The 20,257-nt window shown below is 42.2% G+C and overlaps 2 protein-coding genes across 4 annotated transcripts in view; one reads left to right on the forward strand and one right to left on the reverse strand.

Moving 5' to 3' along the window:
• The window catches only part of a1cf (apobec1 complementation factor), a 22,390-nt gene extending 6,533 nt beyond the window's left edge, over positions 1 to 15,857 (forward strand). The window contains exons 2-13 of one of the 3 annotated variants that reach the window (XM_053341631.1): positions 120 to 273; positions 1,444 to 1,578; positions 2,194 to 2,324; positions 3,203 to 3,441; positions 6,273 to 6,437; positions 6,640 to 6,737; positions 7,497 to 7,634; positions 8,502 to 8,646; positions 10,503 to 10,747; positions 12,220 to 12,356; positions 12,748 to 12,902; positions 13,660 to 15,857. In XM_053341631.1, the coding sequence (XP_053197606.1) occupies positions 172 to 273; positions 1,444 to 1,578; positions 2,194 to 2,324; positions 3,203 to 3,441; positions 6,273 to 6,437; positions 6,640 to 6,737; positions 7,497 to 7,634; positions 8,502 to 8,646; positions 10,503 to 10,747; positions 12,220 to 12,356; positions 12,748 to 12,902; positions 13,660 to 13,814 (1,845 nt within the window). In that variant the 5' untranslated portion in view covers positions 120 to 171 and the 3' untranslated portion in view covers positions 13,815 to 15,857. Of the gene's footprint in view, positions 1 to 119; positions 274 to 1,443; positions 1,579 to 2,193; positions 2,325 to 3,202; positions 3,442 to 6,272; positions 6,438 to 6,639; positions 6,738 to 7,496; positions 7,635 to 8,501; positions 8,647 to 10,502; positions 10,748 to 12,219; positions 12,357 to 12,747; positions 12,913 to 13,659 lie in introns of all 3 variants that reach the window. The other 2 variants (XM_053341632.1, XM_053341633.1) reach the window with 2 other exon arrangements.
• A 657-nt stretch (positions 15,858 to 16,514) lies between these two features.
• On the reverse strand, positions 16,515 to 19,076 carry LOC128381610 (microfibril-associated glycoprotein 4-like). The gene is made up of 6 exons (XM_053341656.1): positions 19,042 to 19,076; positions 18,731 to 18,886; positions 17,705 to 17,743; positions 17,521 to 17,617; positions 17,267 to 17,434; positions 16,515 to 16,771 (listed from the first exon to the last, which is right to left on the reverse strand). Exons 1-6 carry the CDS (start codon positions 19,048 to 19,050, stop codon positions 16,515 to 16,517), a joined length of 726 nt encoding a protein of 241 aa, XP_053197631.1. The 5' UTR covers positions 19,051 to 19,076.
• Between the last annotated feature and the right edge of the window lie 1,181 nt (positions 19,077 to 20,257).

A 20,257-nucleotide genomic window follows, 5' to 3' on the forward strand; every position in this document is an offset into this window, starting at 1 on the left:
ATAATAATAATGATAATAATATGATGAGAAAAGAAAAGCTTTCTGTCTTCATCAGAGACAGGAGTTAAATGTTGGGTTAGGGTTCGGTATGCTGACCCGTGTGTTTCTGCTGTTTCCAGTGAGCACCCCTAATTTCCCTGATTTACGATAAATCGCTGTCAATCACACCCAATGGAATCCAATCAGAAAGCAGGCGTGGACGCACTGGCGGGGACGCAGAAGGAGGCGGCGCTGCAGGCGCTCACTCAGCGCACCGGATACCAGCTACGACAGGTACACACACACACACACACACACACACACACACACACACACACACAGTTATAGTTCATATTATACACATGTAAAGAAAAGGTTGTGAGTCTGTCGTCACCAGAGAAACAAACAGTACAGGATGTAACGTCAGTCGGCCAGAAACGAGAAGGTTTCACTCAGAGGAGCAAACGATGGAGGCAGTGATCCCCTAATCTTTATTATTATTGTTACCATGACGATGAAGGCAGTCTAACTCTGCTGTTCCTCAATAAGCATGAAGGTTTTAAAATACCTAAAGAACAAGATACATAATGTTTGAGAACATCCTAAAAGTGCCCAGAAAGTTTCCTGCTGTAAGAATCATGATTCACGGTTCATCATCCTGCTTCTTTCTCCTCAGTACAGATCAAATGTTGTGACTTTTAATCCCACAAACAATTAAATACTAATCATGAAAGTTGTGATAGTGGGAAACTGTTAAAAGCTTCAGGAGGAAACGATCAAACCGTCACTTCATCAGATCATAACTGGGACTTTACTGGTTTAACCCTCCTGTTGTCCTCAGGTCAAGGAAGGAATGAGGAAGTAAAGGAGTAAGGAGGGAGGGAGGGAGGAAAAGAGGAAGTAATGAAGGAGAGAAGGAAGGAAGGAAGGAAGGGGGGAAGAAAATGAGGAAGGGAGGGAGGAAAGGAGGAAGGAAGGAAGGAAGGGAGGGAGGGAGGAAAACTGGAAGGAAGGGAGGGATGTAGGAAGTATGGAACGAGGAGGGAGCAAAGAAAGAGGGAGGAAGGAAGGAAGGAAGGGGTAAGGAAATGAGGAAGGAAGGAAGGAAGGAAGGGGTAAGGAAATGAGGAAGGAAGGAAGGAAGGAAGGGGGAAGGAAATGAGGAATGGAGGGAGGAAAGGAGGAAGGAAGAAAGGAAGGAAGGAAGGGAGGGAGGGAGGAAAACTGGAAGGAGGAGGGAGAAAGAAAGAGGAAGGAAGGAAGGAAGGAAGGAAGGAAGGAAGGAAGGAAGGAAGGAACAGTCAAAAGAGTTAGGGTCAATTTGGCCCAGGAGGACGACAGGAGGGTTAAGTCAGGACTGTTGTTTTCTAGTATGGTTTAAATGACAGTTTATATCTTTAAGTCTTGTTGGCTAGTTTGAGTTAGCTGATTTTTGTATATTTTTGTATTTTTGTGGTGTTGCAGGAGAACGGGCAGCGGCGGTACGGCGGTCCTCCTCCGGACTGGGACGGCACTCCGCCAGAGAGAGGCAGCGAGATCTTTGTGGGCAAATTACCCAGAGACCTGTTTGAAGATGAACTGGTGCCACTGTGTGAGAAGGTGAGCTAGACATGAAGAGGATTTATAGATTATTCACTTAACACTGTAAATTCTGCCAAACCACGGATTACATTTAATTTCAGCATTCGTAGAAAAAGCTTTGACTCATCAGAGAAAGACTAAAGAAAATACTGAATGGATCTTTTTTCAGTATAAACATTTTGACAACTTGAGGCAGAACAAAAAGTGCTCAGATATCTTTTTCTAAATTGTCTCTATCAAAGTTATCAGTGAGTTATTCTGACAGAAAAATGAGAAAGATTAAACATGGTGTAGATGGAGGGAAAACAGGTGATTCGTTAAAAGAATGTCAGAAAAGTCCAAATATAAAGAAATGTAATTTGCTTTCATACTTTGTGTCTTTAACTTTTCATTTGTGCAAGAAACACAGTCCATGTTCTTGGTCGTGGTTTTTGTCCAATATAATGGTTTATCTGGTTTGATGCTGGTTCCAGTTATAATAATATTAATATTAATATAAATAGGTCAAACTGAGTCAGAGAGCAGCAGAGAGGCAACCTGCAGGAAGCTTCAATATGATCATAGTCTTTATGAACACTAGACTGTCCCACCAGTTATCACGTAATAATTCTTCTTCTCTCTTCCTCTCTCCAGTTTGGCAAAATCTACGAGGTGAGGATGATGATGGACTTCAACGGGAACAACAGGGGCTACGCCTTCGTCACCTTCAGCACCAAACAGGAGGCCAAAACAGCCATGAAGCAGCTCAACAACTATGAGATCAGGTCAGAATTCAATAACCTGTATGTCAGTATTACACTTCCATACTGAGACAATAACTCAAAATATACACCAGACATGACCTGGACGATAAATAACCTGTATGTCAGTATTACACTTCCATACTGAGACAATAACACAAAATATACACCAGACATGACCTGGGCTGCAGATAACCTGTATGTCAGTATTACACTTCCATGCTGAGACAATAACACAAAATATACACCAGACATGACCTGGGCTGCAGATAACCTGTATGTCAGTATTACACTTCCATACTGAGACAATAACTCAAAATATACACCAGACATGACCTGCTTCCTTCCTTCCATCCTTTCTTCCTTCCTTCCATCTGTCCTTTCCTCCCTTCCTCCCTTCTTTCCTTCCTTTCTTTCCTTCCTTCCTTCCTTTCTTCCTTCCATCTGTCCTTTCCTCCCTTCCTTCCTCCCTTCCTTTCTGCCTTCCTTTCATCTGTCCTTTCCTCCCTTCCTTCCTTCCTCCCTCCTTTCCTTCCTTCCTCCTTCCTTTCCTTCCTTCCTTCCTTCCTTCCTTCCTGTTTTCTTTTCCAACCTTCCTTTCTTTCTTTTTTTTCCTTTCTTCCTTCCTTCCTTCCTTCCTTTCTTCGTTCATTCTATCTGTCCTTTCCTCCCTTCCTTCCTTCCTCCTTCTTTCCTTCCCTCCTTTCCTTCCTTCCCATCCCTCCTTCCTCCCTCCTTTCCTTCCTTCCTTCCTTCCTTCCTTCCTTTCTGCCTTCCTTCCATCTGTCCTTTCCTCCCTTTCTTCCTTCCTCCCTCCTTTCCTTCCTTCCTTGACTCGAGGACAACAGGAGGGTTAATTCAGTAGTGAGTTATTTCATTCCTGTGCTTCTCTTCTTCTGCAGGAACGGCCGCCTGCTCGGAGTTTGTGCCAGCGTCGACAACTGCCGTCTGTTTGTTGGCGGGATTCCCAAAACCAAGAAGCGCGAGGAGATCCTGACTGAGATGAGGAAGGTCACCGATGGAGTCATGGACGTCATCGTGTATCCGAGCGCCGCTGACAAGTCCAAGAACCGAGGCTTCGCTTTTGTGGAGTATGAGAGCCACCGAGCAGCCGCCATGGCTCGCCGCAAACTGCTGCCAGGTAGAGAACGAACATACTCAGCTTTAGTAGTATTCTAGTAGTAATACTGTTTAGAGAAGTCAAGCCAGGACACTCAGAAGGCAAACAATGAGTATGTATTAATAGGGCTGTCAAACAATTATTTTTTTAATCGAGATTAATCGCAGGATTTCCATAGTTAATCACGATTAATGGCGTTTTGAATTGCGTGTTTAAAATCCTGTTATTTTCCATTTGAAGGCAGTTTTAAGCCCATAATGTAAAGCATTTCTTACCAGAGTGTCTTAACTGGGAATCAATCACGGCTCTGCTGCGACTCCCACACTCCAAAATGGTCCTTTGGTGGAGCTGAGGCTGGCTTGGCTGCACCTGGGTGTTTAGCGTGGAGGTGCTAACTCAAACTCCACGTACTCCGGTGGTAGTTACACTCCGTTTGACACAGGTTGCATTTTACTTTTGACTTGTCAACTGAAGCGTCTGGAAGTGTTTTAAAGTTAAACAAGCCGTTCAAAAGTCCAGTAGCTCTCTTACTTTCCATCAGCGCGGTAGGTTTACTGCAGGAGGCCACTTCAAAGCATAGCGCTACAGCTAGAGGAGCCGTCTACGGGGGAGTAGAAGGGACAAAAAGGTTTGCAACATTAAAATGAGATTTAAAAAATTAACGCTGACAGCCCTAGTCCTTGAATGCAGCAGTAAGAGTTTATGTTTGGTGGTTTTCATCTGACAGATTGACTCTAATGTTTCCTGTGGAGCTCTGATGATGATGATGATGATGATGACAGTTACGATGGTTACGATGGTTATTTTAAAGCAGTCAAAGTACCAACATGTCGTAAAACTAAACACAACATCATAAAAAAAGTCAAAGTCTCTTTCTGATTGATGTGACTGCATTATCAGCAGCCAATCAGCAGCCTGTGTCACTGGGCCAGGGACCAATGGAGGAAGAGCTGTGATGATAAGATAAAGTCTATATGACAGGACGACACGATAAGGACACGATGAAGACACGATAAAGAGTTTTTACTGTGAATCAGAGAACTGATAAACAGGATAAGGCAGCGCTGCGGCTCAGAGACAGCTTTAGTGTAACAGACTGATCAAACAGTAGATGCTGAGTCATGATGATTCTTTGGGTAAAATCTGTTTTTAAATGCAGACCTGGTCTTATTTTATGTTTTCTCTGATGCACATCAACACAAGCAGCAGAGTTCCTTCCTGCTCCAGTTTGGTTTTGTTTCCAATTACTTCATTTCTATTTATTAAGCATTTTAAAAGTAAGTTTGTTTTTTGATGTTGTTAATTTATATATATATATTTTTATATATATTTTTATTTAAATTATAATGATTAGCTTTGAAATCATTAAAAGGACATAGAGTGCAAATGAAAGATTAAAATGTAAAGTGCTTTAAAAGAGCTCAATCATAAGCTCAGGAGAAGAGAAATGTTTTTAACCTGGATTTTAAAATGATTTCAGTTCTGCTGCTAGTTTGTTCCAGTTGTGTAAAAGCTGCTTCATCATGTTTAGTTTGAACTCTGGGCTCAACTATCTGACCTGAGTCAGTAGATCTCAGAGCTCTGGGCTCAACTATCTGACCTGAGTCAGTAGATCTCAGAGCTCTGGGCTCAACTATCTGACCTGAGTCAGTAGATCTCAGAGCTCTGGGCTCAACTATCTGACCTGAGTCAGTAGATCTCAGAGCTCTACTGGGTTTATATTCTACTAACATGTCATTCATGTATTCTGGACCTAAACGAAGAAATATCTTTACATGTTTTATAAAACTGTGAAAAAACACAAATACAAAACAATGAGCCCTTATAAGTGAATATCAGCACTACTACATCAGGATAATATAAAACAATGTTAACAGTTGCTTAAAAGTAGAACCTCTAACAGAGTCACCAATAAACTAATTATCCAAACATATACAATAGTTAACCCTTAAACAGGCAGCCAGGAGACTCTTTAAGGAGCATGTTTGGTTAAGGTGGTTGTTTAATTGTATATGAGCCTTTAATTGGTAGAATTGAAGCTTGTTGTAGGTTTATACTTTGATAGAAATGATAAAAATGTGATATTAATGAGCAGAATGTATCACTTTACTATGTTAAATAACACATTTAAGTGTTTTTACCATTATGACCATTTTATACCTTAATAAGGACAAAGCATCCTGGTGGAGACACAACTCATAAAATCCAAAATATATTAAAAATATGAAGGAAATGTTTTACTTTAGGTGCAAATGACATAACTAGTGACATCACATTATGATTTTCTTACATCTCATTTTCCGCTCTTGCCTGTTTAAGGGTTAATATAACAGTAAACAGATCATAACTCACAGATGAAGCTGCACTCTGCTGCTCACTTCCTGTTACCCCAGCGTTCATTGTGAGGTCACTTCCTGTTACCCCAATGTTCACTGTGAGGTCACTTCCTCCTGAATCCTGCTACACACAGCTGCCACCAGATGGAGCCAAACAGAACACAAAACTCACCATAATGATTTCAGTACATGAACAGTCAGTTAACCCTCCTGTTGTGTTCGAGTCAAGGGAGGAAGGAAAGGAAAGAAGGCAGGGAGGAAGGAAGGAAGGACAGATGGAAGAAAGGGAGGGAGGAAGGAAGGAAGGAAGGAAGGAAGGAAGGAAGGAAGGAAAGGGGAAAGAAAGGGAAGAAGGACAGAAGGAAGGAAGGAAGGAAGGAAGGAAGCACGGACAGTGGGCCGGATTGGATCCCTCAGCGGGCTGGTTCTGGCCCACGGGCCTCATGTTTGTCTGGACCTTGAAGGCAGCATCTCCATGGTAACAACACACTAAAACCCAGCTGTTGTGTCCCTCAGGTCGTATCCAGCTATGGGGTCACGCCATCGCTGTGGACTGGGCCGAGCCGGAGGTGGAGGTGGACGAGGATACCATGGCAACCGTCAAGATCCTGTACGTCAGGAACCTGATGCTGCAGACCACGGAGGAGACCATCGAGAAGGAGTTCAACAACCTCAAGCCAGGTAACACACAGCTACACACACACACACAGCTACACACACAGCTACACACACACACAGCTACACACACACACACACACACACACACACACACACACACACACACTCACACACACACACATACACACACACAGCTACACACACACACACACACACACACAGAGCTACACACACACACAGCTGACCGAAGCGTTTCCTGTTGCAGGTGCGGTGGAGCGAGTGAAGAAGATCAGAGACTACGCCTTCGTCCATTTCACTCAGAGAGAAGACGCCGTCAACGCCATGAACGCTCTCAACGGAAAGGTCAGGGGTCAGGGGTCACGGTCACGGGTCACAGGTCAGGGGTCAGGGGTCAACAGCTGTGACTCCAAACACCAGCACACCTTTATTTATTCATTCATCTCATTAATGGTTTTTATCATTAGAAACAAAGCTTAGCAGGAAAAACTTGAATCCAAACCAACAGTGAGCCGATCTACTAACCAGTATCGTGTGTTTTCATGCAAATATCTCTCGGGTCATTTTAGACCCCCCCACCATGGGGACCAGAGAGCGTAACCAAAGTCCTTCTAAGGCAAGTCGTCTCACTCGGCGGCAAAATTGGCCACGCCTCCAGGCAGCTATTTGGCCATAGGAAGACCAACCGGCTATCTAAATGAATAGGGAGAGAGCTGTATCTCCATGTCCCGAGGTCTAAGGGACATAAAAAACACATGTTTTGAAATCACGATGAAAATCAAACTATAATCGCTGAAAGGGTTTGACAGTCAACTTTCCCAGATCATGCCACCATTTTGGATAAAGCATTACAAAATATATGTACACAATGTAAACTGCTGATCATGTGTTTTAAAATGTCTCTGTTGAAAATGACTTCCAAGTGTCGCAAAAAACGTGACCGCGTAGGACCAGCAAAATGACCAGAAGAGGCGGGACATGTGCAAACAGCGGCCATCTTGGCGTTACGTAGTTTCCCAGCATGCATTTCAATGGGCGATTTTTTCAGTGATATGTCTCCTCTTATTATAATGTCTCTGACGTAACGTGTTCCCCTCGCTGCAGGTGCTGGACGGCTCTCCCATCGAGGTGACGCTCGCCAAACCGGTGGACAAAGACAGTTACGTCCGTTACACCAGAGGGACGGGAGGACGAGGAAGCTCCGTGCTGCAGCCCGACTACGCTGCCTACACACTGGGACAGGTAGGACCCTGAACGCACCATGGCTCATATCACTGGGACAGGTAGGACCCTGAATGCACCACGGCTCACTGCCTACACACTGGGATAGGTAGGACCCTGAACGCACCACGGCTCACTGCCTACACACTGGGACAGGTAGGACCCTGAACGCACCACGGCTCACTGCCTACACACTGGGACAGGTAGGATCATGAACGCACCACGGCTCATATCACTGGGACAGGTAGGATCATGAACGCACCACGGCTCATATCACTGGGACAGGTAGGATCCTGAACGCACCACGGCTCACATCAGGCACCCTGGAGGAGCCAGCAGGGGTTATTAAGGTGGAAATCATCAACATGGATTTAAGGAAGCATTGTTTTAGTCATAGTTTAAACTAAAGTGTGAATATCAAATAATTATGTCGCATTTTTAGTTCTTAAAACACAACGAAAGATTTTTGTCTTCCTTCCTTCCTCCCTTCCTCCCTCTCTCCCTCCCTCCCTCCCTTCCTCCCTCCCTTCATTCCTTCCTTCCTTCCTTCTTCCTTCCTTCCTTCCTCCCTCCCTCCTTTCCTTCCATCTTCCTCCCTTCCTCCCTTCCTTCCTCCCTCCCTCCTTTCCTCCCTTCCTTCCTTGACTTGAGGACAACAGGAGGGTTAAAGATGTTTAACTAATGTACAAAGCTTTACTCATGAGACGCAGCAGAGATGACTCTAACCGCTCTCTCCCTATCTCTCTCTCTCTCTATCTCTCTCTCTCTCTCTCTCTGTCTCTCTCTCTCTCTCTCTCTGTCTCTCTCTCTGTCTCTCTCTTTCTCTCTATCTCTCTCTGTGTCTCTCTCTCTCTCTCTCTCTCTCCCTCTCTCTCTTCCCTCCTGTAGATGTACGACCCGTCGGCAGCGTATCTCGGTGCTCCCGTGTTTTACGCCCCGCAGGCTTACGCTGCCATACCGGGTCAGTTCCGCTTCCCGCCGGCCAAAGCTCACGTTGGAGGTCGAGGTCTGATCCGGACGCCGTCGGTCAGAGGTGAGGAAGGGACGGACGCACTCTGCTTACGTCACCAACTTAATACGAATCTTTCCCCGCTGACTGGATGATGGAAGTAATGAGGAAAGGAGAGCTCGCATTCACACAGAGAAACTAATTCATGACTGAAACATCTGGAAACATCTTGTCTGTTTGCTCTTTCCATACCCTTTACCCTTTAACTTTAAATTAGGGCTGTCAAACGATTCATTTTTTTAATCGAGATTAATCGCAGAATTTCGATAGTTAATCGCGATTAATCACGTTTTGAATTGCACGTTTAAAATCCTGTTATTTTCCATTTGAAGGCAGTTTTAAGCCCATAATGTAAAGCATTTCTTACCAGAGTGTCTTAACTGGGAATCAATCACGGCTCTGCTGCGACTCCCACACTCCAAAATGGTCCTTTGGTGGAGCTGAGGCTGGCTTGGCTGCACCTGGGTGTTTAGCGTGGAGGTGCTAACTCAAACTCCACGTACTCCGGTGGTAGTTAAACTCCGTTTGACACAGGTTGCATTTTACTTTTGACTTGTCAACTGAAGCGTCTGGAAGTGTTTTAAAGTTAAACAAGCCGTTCAAAAGTCCAGTAGCTCTCTTACTTTCCATCAGCGTGGTAGGTTTACTGCAGGAGGCCACTTCAAAGCATAGCGCTACAGCTAGAGGAGCCGTCTACGGGGGAGTAGAAGGGACAAAAAGCCTTGCAATATTAAAATGCCATTAAAAAATTAACCTGTTATGGATTGCATTAATATGATCGCGATTAACGCGTTAACGCTGACAGCCCTACTTTAAACTAAAAACAACCAAAATAAACCAAACCGTTTTCTCCTGTGTGATTCTGAGCTCTCTGTCAGCTGTCATTTGAAAACCAAATATCTCCAAATCCTCATGTTTGAGAAATTTCTGGTTCAATTCTTGTTTCAAATGAAAACTAAATATTTCCATCGGAGGTGGTTTTCATAGGACAGCGATGGCGTTTCTACATGATCAGATTTACGATGGTGAATTGACCCTTTGGAAAGCCATCATAACGATACACTGTTATACTAGATCAGCCTCAAACATGTTTAACCCTCCTGCTGTCCTCGAGTCAAGGAAGGAAGGGAGGAAGAAAGGGGGATAGAGGAAGAAAAGAAGGAAGGAAGGAACAGTCAAAACAGACGACAGGAGGGTTAAGACTCTTTTATACGGTTCTCATGTTAAAACAAGTCAGCTGGAAGAAGGAATTATTAACAACCTTATGGAAATATCAGTAGCTTGATTAGCTAGCTAGCTGCTAACTGCTACCTGCGATTGTCATTCCAGCAAAACCGACGGTTGCAAATGAGAAGCTGCTTTAGTCTGAAATCAAGAACCAAATCCTTCAAAACGTATTATGAATGTTGACGATAAATGTAAAGTGTGTTTGTGCTGAATGAGAACAGAAAGATTCAGAAGTGTAGCAACAGCAACTGGCTTTGCAAACGGTCAATTCACCAATTATACAAGTTCACCCGAACTGTGACGAATCACCCAAATATACAGAATGATGTACAGATGTCTGAATGTTGTTGCTTACCAGGAATCAAAAAAGATCCACTGAATCAAAAGAGAAACTTTATTGTTAATTAAGTATAAAATCCTGTAAGAATGATATAAAGCTGGTGAATCATTGAGAGAAATAATCCTATGAGCAATGATGAGGCTTCGGCAGGATAGGTGTACTGTTACCATGACCGAGCTCGAGATCCGTTACCATGGTTACCACTGTACCTACTCACACACCTGGCTGAATAATTGTCTTGACTTTGTGATTCTTCTTATCGGTTGATTTCCGGTGATTTGATTGATTTCACTGCCTTTTCGGTCTCCTGTAGAAATTTACATGACTGTACCTGTAGGGGCTGCGGGGGTGCGGGGGCTGGGTGGGCGGGGCTACCTGGCCTACGCTGCCGGGGGCGGAGCCGTTGGCCGAGGAGCCAGCGGCGGTGCCTCCTATGGTCTGAAGGCGGACAAGCAAGCGGAGGAGAAGCTGTACGACTTGCTGCCGGGTATGGAGCTGACACCCATGAACCCTGCTGCCATGAGCATGAAGGCTGCCGCTATCAAACCGGCACCACAGGTAACAGGACACGACTTTGATGGCTAAGTCTGGTTCATCAACTCAACTGGAATTATTTTTGTAGTTTTTGTCCATCAGTAACATCACCAATGTTCTTGCTGAGATCTGGAGACATGGTCCAGTATTAACTAGGGTTGTCAAACGATAAATTTTTTAAATCGAGATTAATCGCAGAATTTCCATAGTTAATCGCGATTAATCACATTTTGAATTGCATGTTTAAAATCCTGTTATTTTCCATTTGAAGGCAGTTTTAAGCCCATAATGTAAAGCATTTCTTACCAGAGTGTCTTAACTGGGAATCAATCACGGCTCTGCTGCGACTCCCACACTCCAAAACGGTCCTTTGGTGGAGCTGAGGCTGGCTTGGCTGCACCTGGGTGTTTAGCGTGGAGGTGCTAACTCAAACTCCACGTACTCCGGTGGTAGTTAAACTTCGTTTGACACAGGTTGCATTTTACTTTTGACTTGTCAACTGAAGCGTCTGGAAGTGTTTTAAAGTTAAACAAGCCGTTCCAAAGTCCAGTAGCTCTCTTACTTTCCATCAGCGCGGTAGGTTTACTGCAGGAGGCCACTTCAAAGCATAGCGCTACAGCTAGAGGAGCCGTCTACGGGGGAGTAGAAGGGACAAAAAGGCTTGCAACATTAAAATGCGATTAAAAAAATGAAATTGCATTAATCTAATTAACTTATGACCATGTCCATACTGACCTCCACCAGGGTTCTTCCATGTTTGTTGGCCTCAGGATTGTATTGTTTCTCATTTTTGTCGATGATGTGTTTCTACTGTTTGAGAGTCAGCACCTCCAACTCTAAGATCATGCTACTCCGCCAGAAAATGGTGGACTGCTCCATTCTGGTTGGGAATGAGCAGCGGTGGACAAAGTATTGAGCTCGTAGGGAGATCGGACCAAGGCCACATCCTATAAACGGTGTCTGTGCCTTTGGTGTGGTCTGAGTGTGATTGATGTGTTCAGATCTGTCTAAATGAATCATAGCAAGCAGCAGAAAAAACAACAATTCAACTACTTAGGTGAGACAGGACACTTAGCTATCTAGAAGAAGCTCAGAGTTGAACCACTGGTTGAGGTGGTTCAACATCTGATCATGGTGTGTCCCTGTGGAGGTATTCCTGGCCCTAGAAGGAGTAGTTATCCTACCCTGCCTAGGAATGTCTCAAGATCTCCCAAGAAGAGGTGAAAGAGCTGACTGTGGAAAGGAATGTATGGACGACATTAGTTTACTTAAACCTGCTGTAACCCTGACTGAGATAGATAGTTGTAATTTCAGTTTTGTGACCCATCGCACTTGTTTTTATTGACATCACTACCAAAATAAGACCTACGCTGTAATGAACCAGACTTATCCTTTAATGTGTGTTGCCATAAAATTCTGAAATGACCAAAAATGGATCCCGAGCTAACAGAAATGATGAACCTGAGAGACTGAACACGAGTCTCACTTTCTGTCAGGTTCTGGAGGAGTTGTGTCAGAAGAATAACTGGGGTCAGCCGGTCTATCAGCTCCACTCTGCCATCAGTCCGGACCAGAGACAGCTGTTCCTCTACAAGATCACCATACCGGCTCTAGCTACTCAATACCCCAACGTGTAAGAATGACCTCTGATACTACTCCTGCTCCTCTTAATACTAATGCCAGTGCTCCGATTCCTCCTGTTATCAGTATTTATATTACAGCTCAAACTGCTACTTCTGTCCCGTTACTCATTGATTGATTGATACGACTACAAACTGCTACCATCTCACTGTACCCCTACAATTACCCCTTCTCCTCCAGTACTGGTGCTATTTATGTGACTGCTCCTACCACGACTGCTACTCCTTCTCTCTATACTGATAATACAACTACTGCTACCACCTCTCCTCTTCCCTCAACTCCTACTAAAACTACCACTGTATATGGCCTGTTGGCTTTACACGCTCCAAACTTGTCTAAAATCGATATAAATTGAATGTATCATCCTCTCTCTGTCTCTGCAGTCATCCCTTCACGCCTACTAAGCTGTGTGCAGCTGTAGAAGAGGCCAAGGTCCACGCAGCCGAGCACACGCTACAGACTCTCGGCCTGCAGACAGAGGGCGCCGCTGATGCCGCCTGCGCTACTGCTGCCGCTGTGGCTTCAGTAGCCTTCCCAGGTATGTGAAGGTCCGTACCCAAAGCCAACTAACTCTTCACTCCACAAAGCACTAACAGACTCTCACCTGACGCTCACTCTGCATGCAGGAACTAATACAAAGTTACATCCACTTATAAAGACTGGTGGATTTCTAATGTTTTAGGGTTTTAGTATTGATATCAATTCCTGCTGATCATTTTCTAAACCACCCATTCATTTTTAGATAACTTTCCTTCCTTCCAGCCAGCCACTGGTTTCATTCAACATTATTATTAAAAGTCAAACACCACACTAACAGGATGACTGTGTTGCTCTGTGTCTGCTAACATGTTAGCCAAGTTAGCAATGCAGCTTTAACCAAGCAGTTAAACATAAACCATAAGAGTTGTCAGATCAGGAAAAACTCATTTGATTCATACTAACAAATCAACGGACCAAGAGTGGATCCCTGAAGAACACCACAATCTGGTTCTGATGGTTCACTCACCAGATTACTGAGTATACTGTAAAACTGTACTGTGTCATTTAGCTCTCCATTTAGTGACTGGATCGGTGTGGAAGCTTCATGCTGTTGTGAAAAGCACACATTTGATCTTTTCAGAGCTTAGTAAAAGCTTGAGGTGTTAGCATGTGGCTTCCATTCATTGAACTTTATCATTATTTCTGTAAAAAGAGAAGTAGAATAGTGTGAATCCTCCTTCATGCTGCTTCTCTACAACTCCCTGCAGCTTTTACAAGATTAGGACTTTTAAATGAAAGTGTTTTTTTTCTCTCAGGTTTCACTCTGGCTAGCCCGGCGTCGTCAGCGGTCGCCTCCCAGCTGAAGCAGGCTGTATCTCTGGGTCAGGACCTCACCGCCTACACCACCTACGAGGGCTACCCTGCATTTGCCGTGACGACACGCCACAGCGACGGATACGGCGTTTTTTAGAACAGCGGTTCCCAAAGAGGCAAAAACGCTTGCAGCTAAACTGCATTCTCATTATTCTGCTTTTATTTTGCCCCTTTTACATTTAAATCAGTGAGGCAACAATAATTAAGAGGAACGTTTTCAATTCCAAAGCAAAACTGGTTCCAATATTAAATTTAAATATTTCTACAAAGGAACAGAAGCAGAATAGTGAGAATGCTCCTTTATGCTGCTGGTCACATGGTGAGAGCTCTCCAACTAAAACTGCAGTTTTTATGGGGACTCAAAAAAGTGATATTTTCCACAACACCAGGGTTCAACTAGTGAGAAACACTTTTAAAAAACCGCTGCTGGAAAACGTTTCGGACTCGTCGGTCACTCACCTGTCACATCTCTCACCTTTCCTTTCCTTCAGAGTATCTGCCTCTGCCACATATCTGTGATCGTTCTGTGATTGATTAAGTAGCTGGCTTGGTTTGAATCAATTTTAATCAGTTAATATGTTTTTGGTTTGTTTGTTTTAGCAGCTTTTAGTTTGTTTGCATGTCTTTAGTATTATGTTTACAATATTCAGAAAGTAAATTTAGTTAAGTTTAATGTTTTTGATTCATAATTCTGCATTAATATCAATAAGATATCCTGGATTTGTAGTTCTTTTGAAAGTCTGTCAATGTTGGAAAAGCAGAGTTTGGTTTTGCACCACTCTGCGTCTCCTGACAGTCTGGTGAGCATGAAAATAATCTGTAGATTGTTTATGAGGAATCAAAATTTAAATGTCATAATATATCAGGAAAAGACGTTTGGAGAAAATCTTTTAGTTCTGAAAAATGTGAATATTAATTTTTGTTTTTTTAGATTGAGAAAATGCCCAGTCAGCTTTATTTTGACTACCTGTGAGCCTCAAGAAAGTTTCCCTTTTGGTTGATCTTTCTTTTTCGTGTTTCAGTATTCTTTTCATGTTCACATCACGTGTTGTTGGTCCTGCTTCTCCGTTTTCTGTTCACAAAGATCGTACAACTAGCCTCGTTCCATCTTCAGCTACACTAACGTTAATATTCCCTTCAACGCTTGGTCAAAGGTGCTCTGTGCAAGTTTTGACTTTTAGTATTTTACCACTTGATCTTCATACGAGGTCACACATTCACATTTTTGTTTCTTTTTCAGCTCTGCTCATCTTTTTGCAGAATCGATGACTAAAGCTCCCAAACAGAAAAGATTGATAAGAATAAAATGCAGAAGAAAAAAAAAATCACACATAAAAGTGAAAATAAGAATTTGTCAACTCGTTGAAACCATCCTGTTTTATAAATGAATTAACATCAAAGTGACAAAAGTGGAAATTAAGGTTGCAACTGACCATTATTTTCTGCATTGATTCATATCTTAATTGATTCTTTTGGTCCATAAAACAGTGAGTGTCTTAGTTTGATCGAAACCATTAAATTTTCAGCTTTTTTGTTTAGAAAAAAGGAATTAACGATTATTTTTTATCTGTCGACTCTTGTGGGATTTCTCGGTTTGCATTTCAGTGAGATAAACAGTAATGATCTGCTGGTGGTGGCGATGAGTATGAGCCGTGTGACTGTGACATCGTCTGCTTTCTGATGATAAAGACGACAAACAAACAGCAGCAGCACAGATCGTTCAGTCCGACTTGATTCTTATTTTTATTTCTTTAAATGTTTCTGGAGTTTTACGACTGACGACGCACGCCGACACCTGAGCTGTGAACATGCCGAAGCAGAGACAGTATTAAAGTGTGTGAAGCACTTAGAACTTATTTTTATACCAGGAAAAAAAAAGAAATATCCAGACACTATTTGTATAGAGTTATTTTGCATTCTTTGGACATAAAAAAATATTTGTCTCCATAATTGACCTGGAAATGAAAACATGTGAAACTGAATCAGAGTTTGAAATCAGAACTAATCTGTGATGTGAGAGCAGAGAGAATTGTGGGTATTCTGGAGGGTTATTAGATCACAAAAGGAAACTGCTTTGATAAATTGTGATGTTTCATGATTGATAATCTTGTCTAAATAAAGAAACTAACAAAAAAACAAACACTGCTGCTGGTCTGCATTATTTTACAATTAATACATTTTACTTAATCATGTTTTTGCTTCTGTTGTCCGAGTGTTTAGATTTAAGATGGACAGCAGAGATAATGGTATACTCAGGAAGTGTAAGTCACATTGAATGATATCTATATGTGTTTCATGTCTGTTCAGATTTTAAAAGTATTCCTCACATTTATCCTCATAGCTCCTCATGTCAGTCGCACAATTAAACTCTCAGTTTATTTAATTCTCATACAGAGTAAATACTGTATGAATAAACAGGAAGGACTGAAAACAATGAAAATACTGAAGTGCAAATATTATCATATACTCCAACGCACCTTACTGACTTCTGGCTGTGAACTTAATTTAATCTGGACCTCTGTACAGATAACATGCTTAAAGACTAAAGGGATTAAAATACATGATGTCCAAATGAACAGTTTTCAGCTCAGACATACAGTCAGTCAGTCTGTGGATACAACTAGATGGAACTAATAGACAACAGAGACATCTAGTGGTGGAACGTGTTCATTACAACAGAATTCAAGCTGCTGTGAGCTCCAATACAAGCCATCTTTATTAGATTAATATGTGAGGTTACAGATTAGATCAGAGAGAAAGAAAGAAAGAGAACAGATATTCTGTTTGTTCTGGAGAATTACTGCACAGGACGAATCTTCATGCTGATGGTCTTCAGGGAGTAGTTCCTGCCCTTCCATTGGACCCACTCCACTCCTACAGAATTGACAGTGCCATCATCCCCCCAGCGATAAACCCCGTTGGGGTTTGCATAGTGACAGCCTTTGTACCAGAACGCCCCCAGCCTGAATCTGGCACAGTTAGCGCTGCTGTAGGTGTCATGTTCTTTGTCGAAGGTGGTGAACTTCTGTCCGTTGTGATAACTCAGGGCGTCTCCTACAGAAACACAAGAAAACAACAAGTGTATGATCACAACACTGCTGCTAATGACACCATATTATATAATATTATATAACTATTAACACTACAACTGTCACTACTAATACAGTACTACTGCTATGGCCACCACTTGTACAAATACTTCCAGTACTACTAGTACTGCATCTGCTGCTGCTACTGTAACATAACAACATGCAGTATGTCATGTAGACAAGAACTGTAAAAGGTTGAAGGAATAAAAACACCTGAAACCTGCTGGGGCTCATTTACATGTTTCCTTTACATGTGTTTATAAAAACAAAAGCTTCATGTAATTAATAAAACATGAGCAGAACACAGATTTGTTGTTACTGAGTTGAAAATCTTTGTGAATCTGTCTTTAGCTGAAGGAATCACACAAATAATCCAATATAAGGACAGAAATCCTCAGTGTCTCCATGTGGAAACCAAACATCAGACAAACAGAAGTACTAACTGCTAACAGTAACTGACCTGCTCCTCCATTAGTGAATCCAGACACATGCAGTCTGTATCCGTGGGACTCTGGGTCGATGGAGAACGAGGAGTAACGAGCAAACACTTTGTTCCCACTGAAGTCCTCCATGTCGACACGAAGCTCGACCTTTTTCCTCAGAGTCAGATGGAAGAGACTCTCCAGGCCTGAAAACACACAAACATGAAGTCACGTCAGAGTTTGTTTGTTTTAATGAACAGAGAGTTTCATGAAGTCACATGACTGTTCTCACCCAGCCAGTACTCTCCAGCAGCGCTACCAAAGCCCTTCTTGTAGTGATCCCAGGGCCTGTAGAAGTTCACAGAGCCGTCCATCCTCCTCTGGAACACCTGGGGGTTATTATGACGGTCAAACAGGAAGTGTTCATACTGAAAACCACTCAGCTGTGACTTGATGACCTCTGTTCAAAAACTCACCGTCCAGCCTCCTCCATCTGAGTCCATGTCACAGTACACCTACACACAAACACACTGATTAGTAAATATGATCCTTTACTAAAACTATATTCAACCAATCAGCAGCTGCCACGTCTTGAGTCTGAAGCACCTTAAAGTGTCACTGACAGCTGCTAGCTGCTCCAACTGACTCCCATTCAACAAGTCTCAACTTCTCTCTAGAAATACTGAGTCAGTCATTGTTTACAACGAGTCATTCTGGTCTCAATCTCTAAATTCAGGCCCTCTAATAAGTGTGCTGGTGGTCATTTTGGAAATTATCGCCCCATTAGAGGACCAGTGTGTAAGATTAAGGGGACATTTAATATAATATTCATAATTATGTTTTTATTAATGTATTAAAACCTGAAAATAAGAATTGTTGTGATGTTAGCATAGAATGAACCTCTATATCTACAGAGGTCCTCTTCCACAGAGCCTACCATGTTTCTACAGAAGCCCAGAACAGACAAACCAAACACTGGCTTGTTTTGACCTGACTCAAGTGGCCACAACAAAAGGGAGACACACTATGTTAAAAAACGACAGATTCAAAATCTTATTACCCATTGTGTCAAATCTTCATCTGAAACCCTAACCCAAATAAATGTAGTGGAGTAGAAAGAACAATATTTCCCTCTGAGATGTAGGAAGTAGCATCAGATGGAAATACTACAGTATACTACAGTAAATACTACCTCTAAATTCTACTTAAGTACAGTACTTGAATAAATGTACTGAGTAACTTTCCACCACTGTGTGACAGTGTGAGGGTTCATGTGTAGTTTGTGTCCTGCTGAAAGCTCAGACATACAGTCAGTCTGTGGATACAACAAGATGGAACTAATAGACAACAGAGACATCTAGTGGTGGAACGTGTTCATTTCAACAGAGCCTCCAGTTATATCTGCTGGTTTAGTAGAATCAACCTGAACTGTCTTCACATGGTGATGGACTCATCTTTGAACCAACATCTTCTAACTGTGTCCCAGAGAGGATGAAGTGTACCTGGACAGCAGACGTGGCTCCGATGGGATAGATGGTGTACACTCCACTGAGTTGGCTGTTGTCATTGTTATGGATGTCACTGCAGTCCAGCGGGAGGACGAGAGGTAAGCAGCAGGTCAACACTGGAGCCAGGAGGAGGAGGAAGACTGAAACCAGCTGCAACAGAAACACAGCAGCACACACAAAATGAACTAAAACTAAACTCAGAGAAGATTCACTTCCAACCTTCTTAAAACAGCTGACTGTATTTTGGGATTTTTAAACAGAATCACAGAGTGAAATTTCAAAAGTGTATAAAGTCACAAACTTACCTTCATCATCAGAGTTCTGCTGAGAGGATCTGATGAAAATCTTGATGTCAGTCAGTCTGGATGCTCTGATGTGTCTGAACTGTATTAATATCACAAATATTAATAAATGACTGAACAGCTGCTGCTTCACACTGATAAAACTATATTCTAAATAAGTGAAAACATGATGTCCTTTAATGTGTGTGTTCCTGTTAACATGACTTTATTGGGCCTGAAAACCCGACATCCACCTACATCTCATCTGTTTCTCAGGTCTCTACAACGACACAACTGATAACTGCATCATGCATGTGAATCATTCACTAACCATAACCTTGTGTACCAGTTACTGTGGTGTGTCCTGTTTGTAAAATGTTGTAGTATTTGTAACTTGGAGCTGTAGTATTAGTTATAAATGTTTATCTAAAGTGGACTTGTTGGTGTTTCCTTGTTCTTGCATCTCTGTCACTAAACCTTGAAAGACTTTACACCCTCTCCAATTTATAATTAAGATTAATAACAATCATAATTCAAATTGAACTCTTGTGTGGACAGCATTGAACACTGTCTCCTTATTATACCTACTCTAATATGAGTAATGTTTCTGGATAAATAATGTAATGTTGGAGTTGTACACAATTATAATGAATCATTCAAATAGTCATAAAACTATTTGAGAGCACAAATTCTTACAACCTGAACACCTCGTGTAGACATGCTGCTAAGTGTCTAACACATGTTGCTGTCATGTAAGTTGGTGTTAGCTTCTCTGTCCTCTGCTTCATTAGTTTGTGTAATAAAATTTGACAAATTCCTGTAAACTTCACTCAGAATTGTAACGTCAGGAATATTATTCATTTACTGACATTTTGTTGCTTTCAACTGATAAAAATATTGATAAATACTGCTCATATTTCTTTCTTTTCTATTTCCTTCATTCACAAAATCAGTCAACAAAGTAACATAACACATCACTATAACTACCATCTCTACTGTTATCAGATCATTTAAACACACATAGACACAAACATGATGAAAACTGTTGGTTACGTTACCTTTAGATGCTGAAAATAATCTGAATCAAGCCGATGAGTGAGGGTGAAATTAATCTGCAGCTTCAACCAGGAAACCAACCAGGAGACGAATGAACAAGTTACTCACAGCCGGAGGTTTATAAGGTCTGCTGAGTCACAAACACAATTGTCTTTAAACATCTTTAACATGGACCAAAAGTCAA

Source organism: Scomber japonicus, chromosome 20, assembly GCF_027409825.1.
Source record: "Scomber japonicus isolate fScoJap1 chromosome 20, fScoJap1.pri, whole genome shotgun sequence".
NCBI lineage: Eukaryota > Metazoa > Chordata > Actinopteri > Scombriformes > Scombridae > Scomber > Scomber japonicus.

Coding starts and splice junctions, on each gene's coding strand:
- LOC128381610 (XM_053341656.1), bottom strand. Junction 17,744..18,730: donor GAGCCACGTCTGCTGTCCAG/GTACACTTCATC, acceptor GTTTGTGTGTAG/GTGTACTGTGACATGGACTC. Junction 17,435..17,520: donor TGCTGGAGAGTACTGGCTGG/GTGAGAACAGTC, acceptor GTGTGTTTTCAG/GCCTGGAGAGTCTCTTCCAT.